At 54.4% G+C, this 16521-nt stretch overlaps 6 protein-coding genes across 6 annotated transcripts; 2 read left to right on the forward strand and 4 right to left on the reverse strand.

Annotated features, from left to right (window-relative positions):
• Nucleotides 1-686: 686 nt before the first annotated feature.
• On the forward strand, nt 687-7764 carry M409DRAFT_24315 (uncharacterized protein; the record flags this gene model as incomplete). The annotated part of the gene is made up of 4 exons (XM_033807186.1): nt 687-869; nt 1004-1269; nt 1332-6996; nt 7051-7764. 4 exons carry the CDS (start codon nt 687-689, stop codon nt 7762-7764), a joined length of 6828 nt encoding a protein of 2275 aa, XP_033666354.1.
• A 475-nt stretch (nt 7765-8239) lies between these two features.
• M409DRAFT_24316 (uncharacterized protein) lies at nt 8240-8585 on the reverse strand (the record flags this gene model as incomplete). Its single annotated transcript, XM_033807187.1, has 2 exons — nt 8240-8466; nt 8564-8585. 2 exons carry the CDS (start codon nt 8583-8585, stop codon nt 8240-8242), a joined length of 249 nt encoding a protein of 82 aa, XP_033666355.1.
• Nucleotides 8586-9715: 1130 nt separating this feature from the next.
• M409DRAFT_24317 (uncharacterized protein) lies at nt 9716-12164 on the reverse strand (the record flags this gene model as incomplete). Its single annotated transcript, XM_033807188.1, has 4 exons — nt 9716-10535; nt 11213-11847; nt 11970-12030; nt 12085-12164. 4 exons carry the CDS (start codon nt 12162-12164, stop codon nt 9716-9718), a joined length of 1596 nt encoding a protein of 531 aa, XP_033666356.1.
• Nucleotides 12165-12481: 317 nt separating this feature from the next.
• On the reverse strand, nt 12482-13719 carry M409DRAFT_24318 (uncharacterized protein; the record flags this gene model as incomplete). Its single annotated transcript, XM_033807189.1, has 2 exons — nt 12482-13519; nt 13546-13719. The coding sequence occupies 2 exons, from the start codon at nt 13717-13719 to the stop codon at nt 12482-12484; spliced, it is 1212 nt and encodes a 403-aa protein (XP_033666357.1).
• Nucleotides 13720-14392: 673 nt separating this feature from the next.
• On the reverse strand, nt 14393-15082 carry M409DRAFT_24319 (uncharacterized protein; the record flags this gene model as incomplete). The annotated part of the gene is made up of 1 exon (XM_033807190.1): nt 14393-15082. The coding sequence occupies one exon, from the start codon at nt 15080-15082 to the stop codon at nt 14393-14395; it is 690 nt and encodes a 229-aa protein (XP_033666358.1).
• A 784-nt stretch (nt 15083-15866) lies between these two features.
• M409DRAFT_24320 (uncharacterized protein) lies at nt 15867-16412 on the forward strand (the record flags this gene model as incomplete). The annotated part of the gene is made up of 1 exon (XM_033807191.1): nt 15867-16412. One exon carries the CDS (start codon nt 15867-15869, stop codon nt 16410-16412), a length of 546 nt encoding a protein of 181 aa, XP_033666359.1.
• Between the last annotated feature and the right edge of the window lie 109 nt (nt 16413-16521).

A 16521-nucleotide genomic window follows, 5' to 3' on the forward strand; every position in this document is an offset into this window, starting at 1 on the left:
CTAACAGGGCACGTTCAACGTGAAGTCCGTTCGGGAGCCTGGAAATTTGTTGCAGCAGCAGCAGCGACAGCGAGCAAGCACACATATACCGATCAGCCTCCTGCGCAGGTCCTGCTTCCCCGAACGACCTCTCTCCCTCTCCCTTCGCCGCGTCCTCTCATCACCCCTGCGTGCGCCGGCGTTTTCGTGCTGCTCGTCTTCGCTTCGTTCTAGATCTTCTCTAATCCCACCGAGCGAGCTCACGCCCCAATTTACCTAACCACCGCTACCACCACTTATACTAGACCCTGGCCGCAGCTCCAGCCCGCCTGCTAGTATCTTGACGTAGCTGTGCCCAAATCTCACCGCACAGCACCAGCGAAGAATTCACCGATTCTTCCTCGAACTGCTTTGTTCTCGCCGCGAGCCCCGCGCTGCTGCATCCCCAGGACACGGCTGGAACATCATTCTGCGGCCGCCGTGTTTCCCCTGACCAAACTCAATCTCTCGTCCACCGCCCGCAATTGGACGCCAGATTCGCTCCTTCTTTCAGGGAGTCGAGCAAGTGGGCGCTGATCGGCCACCTAGGACTTGGCTTTTGCTCACCGCACCGACATCATCACCAGCCCAGCTTCTTCCCCCAGGCCTTTCCCTCCAACTTTCTCCCATCCCAGCTCCTAACCACTTTCTACGGCACGACTGCGAACATGGCCGACGCAGTCGGAGGAGCGGCCAAGGTCAATGGCCACGCAAATGGCTATCCCAGCAGCTATGCCGCCAAGTACAACCTGGCCTCCCACTTCATTGGGGGCAACGCGCTCAATAAGGCGCCTCCCACCAAAGTGAAGGACTTTGTGCAAGCACATGATGGGCACACTGTCATTACCAACGTACGTTTAACCCCTCCATTCCATTCCAGCTGGCGGCGGCGGCGGCAAATTTGTGAAATGCAAAGCTATACCGCTCACAATCCACTTCTTGGCAAATTTCTGCCCGCTGAGCGAGGAGCTGATGGTCAGCACAGGTCCTGATTGCGAACAACGGTATTGCGGCCGTCAAGGAAATCCGATCAGTACGGAAATGGGCCTACGAGACGTTTGGCGACGAGCGGGCCATCCAGTTCACTGTGATGGCCACGCCCGAGGATTTGGGCGCCAACGCCGACTACATCAGGATGGCGGACCAGTACGTTGAAGTGCCCGGTGGCACCAACAACAACAACTACGCCAACGTGGAGCTCATCGTCGACATTGCGGAGCGTATGAACGTGCACGCCGTGTGGGCAGGATGGTGAGTTGGACAGTGAGGAGACAATGGTGAGAGAAAGTCAAGCAGCTGACACTCGACAATAGGGGACACGCCTCTGAAAACCCAAAGCTCCCCGAATCCCTCGCAGCATCACCGAAGAAGATTGTCTTTATCGGTCCCCCTGGCTCGGCTATGCGATCGCTCGGTGACAAGATCTCCTCCACGATCGTCGCCCAGCACGCCAATGTGCCCTGTATCCCATGGTCCGGAACCGGCGTTGACGAGGTCGAGGTCGACGACAAAAACATTGTGACTGTCGCCGACGATATCTACCAAAAGGGCTGCGTCAACAATGTCGCTGAAGGTCTCGCGGCAGCCAAGAAGATTGGATTCCCCGTCATGGTCAAGGCTTCAGAAGGAGGTGGTGGAAAGGGTATCCGAAAGGTCGAAGACGAGGAGAGCTTCGAGGCACTATACAAGGCTGCTGCCAGTGAAATTCCTGGCTCGCCCATCTTCATCATGAAGCTCGCTGGCAATGCAAGACATCTGGAGGTGCAGCTGCTGGCAGATCAGTACGGCAACAACATCTCCATCTTCGGCCGTGACTGTTCGGTGCAGCGAAGACATCAGAAAATTATCGAGGAGGCTCCCGTCACCATTGCCCCTCAGAAGACCTTTCAGCACATGGCAGACGCTGCTGTGTCGCTCGGCAGACTGGTGGGATACGTCTCAGCCGGTACTGTCGAATATCTCTACTCGCACTCGGACGACAAGTTCTACTTTTTGGAACTGAACCCCCGTCTTCAGGTCGAGCATCCAACCACTGAGATGGTCTCAGGCGTCAACATCCCAGCCGCCCAGCTCATGGTTGCCATGGGTATTCCACTCCACCGCATCCGTGACATTCGCTTGCTCTACGGCGCGGACCCTCACACCAGCACCCAGATCGACTTCAACTTCGAGAAGGAGAACAGCGCCACGCACCAGCGCCGACCGATGCCAAAGGGCCACTGCACGGCTTGCCGTATCACTTCCGAAGATCCAGGCGAGGGCTTCAAGCCATCTTCTGGTACTATGCACGAACTGAACTTCAGGTCTTCCTCGAACGTCTGGGGCTACTTCTCCGTCGGTGCTGCATCCGCCATCCACAACTTCTCCGATTCGCAGTTCGGTCACATTTTTGCATACGGCGAGAACAGACAGGCATCCCGAAAGCACATGGTTGTTGCTTTGAAAGAGCTGAGCATTCGTGGTGACTTCAGGACAACGGTCGAATACCTCATCAAGTTGTTGGAGACTCCAGCTTTCGAGGAGAACACGATCACTACGGGATGGCTCGACGAGCTGATCAGCAAGAGACTGACAGCCGAACGACCAGACCCCATGATTGCTGTTATCTGCGGTGCTGTCACCAAGGCACACGTCGCCAGCGAGGCTTGCCTGAACGAGTACAGGACTGGCCTTGAGAAGGGTCAAGTCCCTAGCAAGGACATCCTCAAGACCGTCTTCCCCATCGAGTTCATCTACGAGGGCATGAAGTACAAGTTTACCGCGACTCGATCCAGCGGCGACACCTACACTCTCTTCATCAACGGCAGCAAGGCGCTTGTGGGTATCCGAGCCCTCTCAGACGGTGGTCTGCTAGTGCTTCTCGGTGGACGCTCGCACAACGTCTACTGGAAGGAGGAAGTTGGCGCTGTCCGCATGTCTGTTGACGGCAAGACCTGCTTGCTCGAGCAGGAGAACGACCCAACTCAGCTCAGGACACCTTCGCCCGGTAAGCTCGTCAAGTACTCTGTTGAGAACGGCGAGCACGTCAAGAAGGGCCAGGCTTTCGCTGAGGTCGAAGTCATGAAGATGTACATGCCTTTGATCGCTCAAGAAGACGGTATCGTCAACCTCATCAAGCAGCCAGGCGCGACTCTCGAGGCTGGTGACATTCTCGGTATCTTGGCTCTGGACGACCCAACCAAGGTCAAGTCTGCTCAGCCATTCCTTGGACAGCTCCCAGATATGGGCACCCCAGTCGTCCTCGGTACCAAGCCACCGCAGCGATTCGCCTTCCTCAAGGGTGTCCTCCTGGCCATCCTCCAGGGTTACGACAACCAGGTCATCATGAACCAGACGCTCAAGGAATTCGTTGCTGTTCTCCGCGACCACGAACTGCCATATGGTGAATGGAATGCCCAGGCATCTGCCCTCCACTCGCGTATGCCACAGAAGCTTGACGCTGGTTTCGAGCAGATCGTTGAGCGTGCTCACAGCAGAAAGGCTGAGTTCCCAGCACGTCAATTGCGCAAAGCGTTTGACCGCTTCCTTGCGGAGAACGTCTCTGCGGGCGATGCTGAGCTTCTCCGTGCTTCTTTGACTCCCCTGACCGACATCATCGCCAAGTACGAGGATGGCTTGAAGGCACACGAGTTCGCTGAGGTTATCACCCTCTTCGACCAGTACTACAACGTCGAGAACATTTTCTCTGCGCGCCAGAACCGTGATGAGGAGGTCATCCTGTCCCTTCGTGACGCCAACAAGGACAAGGTCGCCAGCGTTGTCCAGAATGTGCTCTCTCACACCAGGGCCAGCCCCAAGAACAACCTCGTTGTTGCTCTGCTCCACGCCTACCGACCAAACCAGCCTGGTGTCGGTAATGTCGCCAAGTACTTCCGTCCAGCTCTTCAGAAGCTTGCGGAGCTTGAGGGCCGTGCTACCGCAAAGGTTGCACTCAAGGCTCGTGAGCTGCTCATCCAGTGCGCTATGCCATCGCTTGAGGAGCGTACTTCACAGATGGAGCACATCCTGCGCTCTGCCGTTCTCGAGTCTCGCTACGGTGAGAGCGGTTGGGACCACAGAGAGCCCAACTACGATGTGATCAAGGAGGTTGTGGACTCCAAGTACACCGTCTTCGATGTGCTGCCACACTTCTTCGTTCACCAGGATCCATGGGTCTCCCTCGCTGCTCTCGAGGTCTACACCCGCCGCGCCTACCGTGCGTACACTCTCAAGACGATTGAGTACCTTGCCGACAACGACGTGCCGTACGTCCTTGCTTGGGACTTCTCCCTTAGGAAGGTTGGAGACTCCGAGTTTGGTCTGCCAATCTCGTCATCACACCCATCGACCCCTGGCACCCCAGCTGAGGGCTTCGGTCGTGTGCACTCCATCAGCGACATGAGCTACATTGGCCGTGAAGTTGGTGGTGCCGAGCAGCCACGTCGTGGTGCAGTCGTTCCGGTGCCGTTCATTGACGAGGCCGACGAGTACCTCATGAAGGCCCTCGAGTCATTCCCCGTCGCTGCCGGACATAAGAGCAAGGCGGACGCGGGAGGCACTCTTATGGCTGACCTCTCTAAGAGACGTGCTGGTCAGACGCCCAAGATTGAGAGCGAGGATGAGCTGACTGCCGTGTGCAACGTCGCTGTCCGCGACTCTGAGAGCACCGATGACAAGGAGATCCTCTCCCGCCTCATCCCAATCGTCAAGGAATACAAGGAGGAGCTGCTCGCCCGCCGCGTTCGCCGTCTGACATTCATCTGCGGTCACCAGGATGGCACATACCCAGGCTACTACACTTTCCGTGGCCCGACCTACGAGGAAGACAGCAGCATCCGTCACATCGAGCCAGCCCTTGCCTTCCAGCTTGAGCTTGGACGTCTGTCCAAGTTCAACATCAGGCCAGTCTTCACTGAAAACCGCAACATCCACATGTACGAGGCGATTGGCAAGAACGCCGATTCTGACAAGCGTTACTTCACTCGTGCCACCGTCCGTCCTGGCCATCTCCGCGAGGACATCCCAACTACCGAGTACATGGTGTCTGAGGCTGATCGTCTCATGACCGACATCCTGGATGCCATGGAGATTGTTGGCAACAACGGCTCTGATATGAACCACATCTTCATCAACTTCTCGACTGTCTTCCCTCTCGAGCCCAAGGAGGTCGAGGAGGCTCTCGGGGGTTTCTTGGACCGCTTCGGCCGTCGTGCATGGAGATTGCGTGTCACTGGTGCTGAGATCCGTCTCATTTGCACCAACCCAGAGACCGGCGCTCCGTTCCCAATGCGCGTCAACATCACCAACACTTCTGGATACATCATCCAGGTCGAGCTTTACGAGGAGCGCAAGAGTGACAAGACCAACGAGTGGCTCTTCCACAGCATTGGTGGCACCACCAAGATTGGCTCCATGCACTTGCGTCCAGTCACCACTCCTTACGAGACCAAGGGCGCTCTCCAGCCCAAGCGATACAAGGCTCACATCATGGGTACGCAGTACGTCTACGATTTCCCAGAGCTGTTCCGCCAGGCCATTGAGAATGAGTGGAACTCCATCGCTGCTCAGCACCCTGGCATGAAGGAGAAGCAACCAGTCAAGGGCGAGTGCATTGAGTACAACGAGCTTGTCATTGACGACAACGACAACCTGGCCGAGGTCAACCGCGAGCCTGGCGCCAACACCATCGGTATGATCGGTTGGATTGTAACAGCCAAGACTCCCGAGTACCCACGTGGCCGTCGCTTCATCATCATTGCCAACGATATCACCCACAAGATTGGTTCGTTCGGTCCTCAGGAAGACAGGTTCTTCCACAAATGCTCGGAGCTTGCCCGCAAGCTGGGCATTCCTCGCATTTACCTGTCTGCCAACTCTGGTGCTCGCATTGGTATGGCTGAGGAGCTTATTCCACACTTTTCCGTCGCCTGGAAGGATCCCAACCGACAGGAGGCTGGCTTCGACTACCTCTACCTCACTCCTGAGAAGAAGGCTCGCTTCGAGGATGGCGCGCTCAAGCACGTCATCACCAAGGAGATCAAGGTCGGCAACGAGACTCGACACCAGATCACCACTATCGTTGGTGCTGAGGAGGGTCTCGGTGTTGAGTGTTTGAAGGGTTCTGGTCTCATCGCTGGTGAGACTTCTCGTGCGTACGAGGACATTTTCACTTGCACGCTCGTCACCTGCCGTTCCGTCGGTATTGGTGCCTACCTTGTCCGTCTCGGCCAACGTGCGATCCAAATCGAAGGCCAGCCCATCATCCTCACTGGTGCTCCCGCCATCAACAAGCTCTTGGGTCGTGAGGTCTACACCTCCAACTTGCAGCTTGGTGGCACTCAGATCATGTACAAGAACGGTGTTTCGCACATGACTGCCAACGACGACTTTGAGGGTGTCTCCAAGATCGTCAAGTGGATGTCGTTTGTTCCGGAGAAGAAGGGCGCTCCAGTGCCAATCTCGCCTTCCGCCGACACCTGGGACCGTGAGGTTACCTTCTTCCCACCTCAGAAGGCTCCTTACGATGTGCGCCACCTCATCGCTGGTCAAGAGACTGCTGACGGCTTCAAGAGCGGTCTTTTCGACAAGGACTCCTTCGAGGAGGCTCTTGGCGGATGGGCTCGCACTGTCGTTGTTGGTCGTGCTCGTCTTGGCGGTATCCCAGTCGGTGTTATTGGTGTTGAGACTCGCTCAGTTGAGAACGTCTCGCCTGCCGACCCCGCCAACCCCGACTCCATCGAGCAGGTCACCAACGAGGCCGGTGGGGTGTGGTACCCCAACAGTGCCTTCAAGACTGCACAGGCCATTCGCGACTTCAACAATGGTGAGCAGCTGCCATTGATGATTCTGGCCAACTGGAGAGGTTTCTCTGGTGGACAGCGTGACATGTACAACGAGGTCCTGAAGTATGGATCGTACATTGTCGATGCGCTCGTCAAGTATGAGCAGCCAGTGTTCATCTACATTCCGCCGTTCGGTGAACTTCGTGGTGGTTCATGGGTAAGTTTGACATTCCTCTTGATGATGTCTATGGTCATGCTAATAATTATATAGGTCGTCGTCGACCCCACCATCAACCCAGAGATGATGGAGATGTACGCCGACGAGGATGCTCGTGGTGGTGTCCTCGAGCCAGAGGGTATCGTTGGAATCAAGTACCGCAAGGAGCGACAGCTTGAGACCATGGCACGCCTCGACCAGACCTACGGCGAACTCAAGCGCCGATCACAAGACAAGAGCCTCACTCCTGAGCAACAGAAGGAGGTTCAAGCCAAGATGACCGAGCGCGAGAACTTGCTTCTGCCAGTTTACCTCCAAGTCTCCCTGCAGTACGCCGACCTCCACGACCGTGCTGGTCGCATGAAGGCCAAGGACACGATCCGCATGCCACTGCAGTGGTCCCAGGCCCGCCGCTTCTTCTACTGGCGTCTGCGCCGCCGTCTCAACGAGGAATACGTCCTCAAGCGCATCGCCACGTCGCAGTCCAAGGAGCTCGTCAGCCGAACCAACATTCTCAAGATCCTCGAGTCGTGGTCCAGCCTGCCCAAGTACAGCACCGACGACATGTCGGTGGCGGTGTGGTTCGAAGAGAACCGCAAGACGATCGCGGACAAGATCGAGGCGATGAAGACGGACGCCATCGCGTACGACGTCGCGGCGCTCATGCGCAGCCACAAGTCGGGCGGTCTGAAGGGTGTGGCGCAGGTGCTGAGCATGCTGCCGGTGGACGAGAAGGAGGAGGTGCTCAAGTGGTTGGCGAAGGCATAGGGGTTCCTGTCGAAAGCAGAGTCCGAGGTACGCATTTACTGAGGCGCTTTGTTTCCGTTTGGAAGGGAGTTTTGTGTGCTGCTGGATGTGTGGGTGATTTTGATCAAAATACCCCCCTTCGATCGCTGTTTTCTTGTAATACTTACTACCCCTTCTTCTTGGTTTGTCACCCCCTGTTTTGAGATCTCATGTGAAGGGGAGGAAAGGAGGATGAGGGATGGAATGGATGTGATGGATGGAATGGATGTGATGGATGGAATGGAATTGAACGGTCTGGGATGTCGAGTGGTTTGGTCATTGCGAGAGGAGTTTTTGGGAAAATGTATTCGCTCGCGTCTTTGTGTATTTGAGGTATAGAAGTCACAGCGTCACAATTCTCATTGGAAGGCTTGTACACATTTGCTCTCATCTCATCTCCCCAAGACATCTCGAGCAGGTACGAAGCATGCCACATCAAAGTGCGTAGCATTGTACTCTACTCCTGATTCTGCTTCAACCTCTGATCCGGCTGTCCGTCCTTCCGCAATCCCTCACCGCCCTGGTGCGCAGCGCCTTGGTTATCGCCGACGGACTGTCCGCCCTGAGAGCCGCCTTGGGCACCACCTTTTTTGCCGGCTTCGACGGGGTCGACTTTGCCATGGGCGAAGGAGTCTTGGGCTACGCGTTGGTCTGGTTGGCCGTCTTTGCGGAGGCCGTCGTTTTCTGGGAGGGTGAGAGTTAGTGGGGTAGTTAGGATGGGGGGGTTAAGGGATAGGGGGATGGGGTTGAAGATGGAGGAGGCAATGGGATAGCTGCGTACCGGTTGGCTTGTAGTCGGACATTGTTGGTGGGACTGGAGGTTGGTGTTGATGAGGTTGGTTTGGGTTACTTGGGAGTGTTGATGGATTTAGTCTGCTGGATTTTGGATGCTGGAGAGAATGGAAATGAGTGGCTAATCGTCGTGGTTTATATGTCTTTCTCCAGACCTCAGTCTTCCGGCTATGAAGATCATAAATCGTACGCAACAATGACTACATCTCCCCGTCTCCCCTCATGTTCGAATGAGATGTCGACATCGATGATGCCGTCGGTGAGCCTTGCCATCGATCAGCTTGACGTACATGCGAGGATACCCTCCAGACAACGACGCACTGTTCATGGTCCCAAACTAAGTCTGTTCCAGACTGCAAGGATGTTAGTCCGTGGCAACATTGAAGCGACACTCGACCAAGAACCTTCACACCACTCCTCGACAATTCCAATTCGTCCAAACGATGATCTCGTACTAGACAGGCGGCTCGATGCAGCACGCGACCACCGGGCCATCAATGCCGGACAGGAAACGTCAATGCTTTCCTCTGTGCCAGGATCTTGGATTCCTGCATTGGTGTCGATCGCATGCAAGATGTATGCGAGATCTTGGGGGTTTGAAGAGACGGTGTGACTGTAGTCGCCTTCGGCGAGTGTAGTGGGATGTGGAGCCACGGATTTTGGCGATGTTGTGGAAAGTCTTCTCATTATGATGCGTACATGTGTGACTTGCCGAATGCGGAAGGAGTGGAGCGTAGCGTCGAGCTTGGCTTGTTGGGGCTGGGCGTGAGGGTGATTATGGATTCTGTATTATTGTTGATGCCTTTTTATGTTAAGAAGTTCAACGGGTTCTCTGTGTTGGGAAGAAGGTATGTTTGAACTTCTCAAGTTTTGCCGATATTGGACTGAAGCTGTGTGTGAGGCAAGGGGAATGAATGCTGGTGGGTGCGGGAAAGAAGCTGTCTTGATCCTCCTGATTGATCTGATAGAACTCACTCATCGCTTCCCAACTGGAGCCCTCGCTTATACAGCATGCCCTCATAAGTCTGAAAGGCTTGCTACGTCTGAATACTTCTGATCGTACGCTCTTCAAGCCGAATCGTGCCGCTCCCCTTCCTCGCAGTCCCTTCCTGAGGTTTTTCTCCTGGGTATGGTGCTCTCATCAATACAGCCTCCTCGCTGGCTCTCTGCAAACTGGACAGTACACCTTGACGTCGTTTCGAACCCACGTCATGTTGAACTGGTTTCGACAGGCGTCACAGCGGCACATCAAAGTGCTGGTAAAGCTCTTCTTCTTCTCAGCAAAAGCCACGGAAAGCGTGAGCACAATAGGATCACCGAAATCGGGGAAGTCTCGAATGAGTCGGTGGAACGTGAGGTCGTCTCCTTTGCTCTTACTGGACATCTTGAGTCCGTTCTCGAGCAGGATGTGCGCGTTCGAGGTACCCGCCTCGACTGCTTTGGCTCGTAGCTCGGCGGCGCTGGTCGGGCCTGCTTTGTATAGTTCTTTCACTGCACGGATGAAGTCTTGCTCTTCGGCCGGGCTATCGACTTTGTCGAGCTCGGACAGGAACTTCTTCTTGGCGTAGTCGGCGAAGTCAGGAACATCATACTTGTCGGCAGCGATGAACATCTTGAGGTTGAATTGCATCGGACCCAAAGGGCTATCAGTCTTCTTGCAGAATGCGGTGTCGTATGTGGCGAGATAGAGGAACCGAACGAGTTGCTCAATGATGAAGTCCCGCTCGTCGCTGAGGTCGATCACACTCTGCTTCGAGTCCTTCTTCGGCGACGGAGAAGTGTCAGTGGAAGCTGTTGGTGTTGGCGAGGAGGTATTGTCGGCATCTCTCACCTGCCACTCGGGTTTGCACGCTTTCTTGAAGACGTCTGACTGAAGACAGACAATGATGGTGTGCGCCTTCCACTCCTTCTCCGACCCGCCTTTGATGATGAGGTCGCAGTTCCAATCACTTTGGTAGAGGCTGGAGGTTCGTCAGCAGATGTCGCACTTGGAGCTTGAAGAGAAACACCACCTGCAATTCCGTTAATCAATGTCTTGCGATTCGATGAGGTCTTTGCGGAGCTTGTGGAGGACATTTCTCTGTTGATCTGGGCGTGGAGTGTGCGAGAAGGTGGACTTGAGATTTTGAAGTTTGCAAACGGGAACAGCGAGCGTCGGCAAGCGCGACCCTGCCCCTGTCGAACCTTAAACCTTATACGGGCTTGGAGCGAGCATGTGACAGTCTTGGCTTGTAAGTGAATTCTTGTTCAATGTGATTTCACGATGGAGCCGTGAAGCTGTAGGAATAATTTCACTTTCTGGGACCGATCATCGAGAAAGCTGCCCGTTCTTTGGGGTAAAGGAGTGTAATGCATGTGCGCTTCGCTGTCCCTTTATCTAATGTCGTTCACAGACTTCTCGATTTCCCACACAGGTACGAAGGTAAGCATGCGTGAGAAAGCTTGATACTTACCAGATACTATGAGGATGCTGCTTGCCACAGACGGGATGCAAAAACGTCAATGGCTTTGTCATTCCCTTCACGTATCTAGCAATCTACTTCATGGGCAGCACTCGTTCTGAAGTTGTTCCATTGTGGAGACTTTTATCCATAGTAAGGAGCCTTCCGTCTATCCAGCAAATCGATCACATCATCACGTCGACATGGATCGATGAATCATGGAAAGGCCATCTTTCTGGCAGCATGGGCAACGCATGCAGTGAGTTTTGCTGAAGTTGGTGACGTGGAAATTCACCTCGCAATTCCCGCAATGCCAGGTCTCACTGTCCTTGAAATGTGCCTTCAGTGCCCTCAATCCCTCGCTCTTCTCCTCGACTCTCATCGAAAGCTCCATGACGACCTCCATGCCGAATGCCGGGACGTCGCAGACCAGGCGCTGAAAGTTTTTGTCGGCGACGAGACTGTCGAGGTCCTTTTGGAACAGCACGTGAGCATCCCGGATGGTCGCTGTGACGATCGCGTCTCGCATTTTCGTGGCCGTATCTGGAGCTTCCTTGTGCAGCTCGTGCACGGCGCCGTAGAAGTCCTTCTCGCCAGTGTAGCGCTCGGCTCGAGCGATGAACTTCTCGACGGCAAGGTCGGCCAGGTCGGGGATGTCTAGTTTGTCGGCTGCGGTGTACATCTTCACGTCGAAATGCATAGGGCCGTGCGGACTGTGGGAAGTCATGCTCAACTCGTCGTCATACTCGGAGGTGTAGAGGTATTCGACAAGTTGGTCGATAACATCCTCATGCTCGTGGTGAAGTTCGATGACGGCGTCTTTGGTCTCATGCTTGAGGTTAGTTAGATAAGTGTATGCTGTGGTCTTCAATCTCAGGCACTGCTTTACCTGCCACTCTCGCTTGCACGCCTTCGCAAAGAACGTGGATTGGGTGCACACAATGCCCTCTGTACTGCCCATTCTCGAGACCCGCACTTGATGACCAGGTCGCTGTAGTCTCGGGTCTTGTACAGACTACCAGCAGCGTCAGCTAAACTCGCAATCAAATTTGGCACATGCGGCGTTTACCTGTTGATGCCTCTGAGTAGTGACCGGCGACTTGGCCCGGCAGCGTCAGCTGCTTTCCTCCACTGCTCGACCGCTGGCATTTTGGAGATGGTGTTGTGTGATGAAGATCAGAAGACGGAAGGCCGTGGAAAACTAGCTCTTGGGGAGACAAACGAGCGTCTTGGCAAACCTTAAATTGAAACGAGCTGGGCAGGAGTGAGCTTGTGACAGTCTCGGCATGTGAGTGAATTCTGAGATAAGCTCAACTTTGTTGAATTTTGACGGAATATATCCATCTTTGTCGCGCTATTCTGGCCTCCATCCCAGTAGCTCATCCACCGTATGTAGCTCAGCTATCAGTATCGCACTTTCAAGCCATTCGGAAGGAAGTCCACCCGTTCCACTCTCCGCAAGTCTGTTACTTGGAGAACAGCGACTTCAGCTTCGTCCAGCGCGAGTGACGCTCCGGTTCCCTGTTCGTCTTGCAAAGAGGACAGTGGAGTGACTCGATTGCCGTCTTCTCATCGATGACGACGAAGATGCAGCCGCACTCCTGACACTCTATCTTCGGGAAAAGTTCGCCACCGCTGTACCAACGCGTGTAAATCTCCTCTCTCTGTTCGATGCCCGTCTCCCGCTTCACCAAATCCGCCTCCTTCTGATTGATGCTCGTCTGCCACTTCACCGAATCCGCTTCCTTCTGCTCGAGACACATCTGCCACTTCACCATATCCGCTTCCTTCTGCTCGATACTCGTCTCCCGCTTCACCAAATCCGCTTCCTTCTTCTCGCTGGACTTACCTTTCTTTTCAAGCTCCATGGTTTGGTCACGGAAGTGTTGGAGGGACTCGTCTTGGCGTTGAGTAGCCTCGGCTCGTTGTTTCTCGAGTTCTTTGAGACTCAGCTCAATTTCGGCTTCATGCTGCAGTCGCTCATATGTGAGTACCCTCGCGCGTTGCTCGAGAGATTGCTTCCGCTTTTCGGCGTCTTCACGCAACAGCGTGAAGCGCTCCACGAATGCCACGAGTAGGTCCTTGCCGAAGACTGGGAAATCTTCCATGAGGTCGTCGATGGCCGAATCCTCGACAGCGCCAGTAACGGGGTCCACGGACCCACAGTGCTCACGTATGGCTAATTCGATGACCTTCCCGCGTATTGCGGCTGAGTCAAAGGGCAACTCACCGTCTTGGTACATCAATATGATGGTGCTGCGGAAGTCTTGAACATCGGCCATCTCCTCTAGCCGCGACAGTAGCTTGGTCTTAGCGAGCTGTCCCAAGCCTGGGATGTCGTACAGGTCCGCCGCGCTGAACATATTGAGGTTGAAGGCCATGGGTCCGCACTCAGCTTGAGGCAATTTGCACCAGTCGTCGCTGTAGGTGCCTCGGTAGAAGAATTTGATCATCGCGTTTACGACTTCCGCAGAGCTGTGGATCTCGATGACATCGTCTTTAGCCTATCCTCAGGATGTTAGTAGCTGACGATGGTCGGCACTGGCGTACTTGCCGTCCACTCTCTTGACTCGCATTTGACGGTGAGGTCAGAGTAGTCGCCGGTGGCGTACATGCTGTGACTCCAGTCAGCATATTTCATCGTCAAGGAGGCGACGCCGTTGGACGCCGCTGACCTTGCGATGCAATCTTGAAGTTGCGTCATGTCTGCGGGTGGGTCGCTTGGAGGCGCAAGTGGAGCTATGTTTGGTGGTTGACTCGGTGTGTGTGGTGTGAAGTCTTTGAAGGTGAGAGCAGGCTGTGAAGTAGATGTGACAAACGCAGTGCAAACGCGGACTCGAAGCCCCTGTCAAACCTTAATCGAGACTCGCTAGGCGTAAGCATGTGATGCGTCTTGGCATGTGACGAATACTTACTTATTCCGCGTTCACTTCACTAAGGATCGTCAGATCGACCTGGAGTCCGCGAATGGGTCTTTGATAGTAACAGTCGTTCTACCTCTCGCCTCACGCCCGTCGGCACTAGGGTCATCATGCTTGGTCGCAGTTAATATGTCAGTAAGGAAGGAACCGTGTAGATGTGAAAAACAAGTGCTTCAGGACAGCACCTTCCCTAAGCTCGAACAGAGCCAGCTTGAAGCCAGGTCTTCAGGTTCGTTATCCTTGTACTGGAATGGGATGATCGCAGGTTCGGCGGCTGACAAGGGGTCTTGTGAAGTTGCGAATGCACAGGTATTCGAAATCGGAGTCGTTGATGGCGTCGGTAGTCTGGTAAAGGAGAAGGGCCGGCCGCCTTCATCGATTGGGATAATGTCAGACGTCCAGCGTGGGTCAGTGGTTGTGAAAGGAGCAAATATCAGATGGGCGATTATCAGGCGCTCAAGGCTTAGCATTCTGCTGTGGTGGCCGTAACATGATAAGATGTGTAAGCGGATCCGGATATCCATGCTTCCTAGCATCGAATGGCAAGACATCCACCTCCTGAAAACCCCATTTCCTGTAGAGACCCTCTCCCTTCGCCGTCGCCTCCAAATACAACGGTAGCCCCAGCTCATCCGCCTTCTCCGTTCCCCATTTCATGCTAATAGCCCCCACTCCTCGCCTCTGATGTCCGTCCCGTGTGCCAATCACTTGCAATAACATGTAGGGTCTCCGACCGATGTATTTGTCCTTGTATGCCTTGGTACATGCGCCAAAGTCCTCCATGGCGGTCTTGTTGTAGCCTGGTGGATCGGGATATAGCTCATCGTCTTTGTCGCTCAGCTCCTTCTCCTTCTGCAACTCCTCTTCGCTTCTTTCATGCGGGAATATCTTCCAATGGCTCACGCCGACGACTTTATCGAATGGGTCTGTGTCGGGAAGGTCGGTGTCGATGACTTTGAAGCAATGCATTCGTCCTGGATAGCGTTCGTCCGTTCGTCGCATGCCCGCCACGGAGTATTCAATGTCTTCTTTGGAGCGGCCATCGGGCCACATCATGTCCATGATCCCTGGCACGAAGGCAGTCCAGCAGACATTGTAGTACTGTTCGAACTCGGATCTGGGAAGAGGAAGAATCTGGAGAGGCATCTTGTGGTACCTAGCAAGGGAGTTCTTGGAAAAATGAAGAGCTCTTTGGAAAATCATGTATCTTTAGACTTGCCTTGTCACTCGGGTAGGTGCCGTGCCTTTATATACGAACGCAGCGCTGTTGCGCCCTACGCATGAGGGGCGCCTCAAAACATAGCCGGACTTAGAGAAAAGATGTGACTCGACGTGAAGTCCATTTCGCGTCAAAGCTCCGATTCTAGCTTGTGGCACAGGGAGGGATCCCTTGGCAACTCGACGACGGTGACTTCTTCCCGTTTTGTGGTTTCTTCTCCTCTTTCATTGCATGTACCTCGATACTGAAGAACGCGCTTTAGACTTGACGTCGACCTCGACGAGATGACGAGGCAAGGTGATCAGAAAACCGCCCCCACGACCCGGGCGTGAGAACGCTTTTCGACCTTACCGGTCTGGAACATGTGCCCGCGAACCCTACCACGAAAAGACAAGCTGCGAGTCGCAATGGGGAACTGCTGAAGTGAACGATTGGGGTTTGGCAACGATGTACCACTCCGCAATTTGCACTACGTCTTACAGCCTTGAAGTTAAGTATATTGAGCAACGAATAAGAACACGAACGGCTCGACAGGACCGCAGTTGGTGGTTGGTGATGAGTAGCCCGATCATAGCACCTTCCGCTCGCACGTGTGGCAGATCCTCACAGAGACTAGACACACATGTGGGAGGATTATGCGAAACTTCCGACAGCAATCAATGACTTCACTACTATGATGTGCAGGATACGATAGTAGTGTACGACCGCGACATGCCCGAAGACGGCCAGGACGACAAGACGACTTCGCTGTCGCTCCTCCTCCCAGACAGCCCCACCATCACCAAGAGCGAGCCCAGCGAGGCCAGCCCGTCATCGGAGTCGCAAGCCAGCACCAACATCGACGACAGCCAAGTCGCTACCGAACTTATTCGCATTTCCCGCTCGTTCGAAGATGCCATGAGAAATGGCCCTCCCGCCTTCCTTACCAGCCTCAGCGAACGCCACGTCTCACCGGACTTCACAGCCCGTCTGGACACGGCAAGCATACCTTCTTGGAGCGTGTACTGTGCTGTCATGGCAAGATGGATTGCAGCCAATCCGGGATATCAAAATACGATTACTGCGGCTACAGCAGACATCTCAGACGATGGCAGGGATGCTACAGTGTACTTCCTCATGGAAGCTGTTGGATGGCCCGTGGAGCTCAAGAGGATGGTTGTCAGTGTTTTGAAATGGAAGAAGAGGAGAAGGAGGTGGCTTTGCTATGAGAATATCACCATGAGAGGCTGTGATACTTTCGATATTGGAGGTGGGTGAATGATGGTGTTGTGAACCTGATCTGATGACACGAAACAACGACCGATCATGTTGCGACAATGCTATTATTGAACACGCCCGGGTTTTGAAGGATGAGCACGGTCAAACA

This window comes from Zasmidium cellare (genome assembly GCF_010093935.1).
Source record: "Zasmidium cellare ATCC 36951 unplaced genomic scaffold M409scaffold_22, whole genome shotgun sequence".
Lineage (NCBI taxonomy): Eukaryota > Fungi > Ascomycota > Dothideomycetes > Mycosphaerellales > Mycosphaerellaceae > Zasmidium > Zasmidium cellare.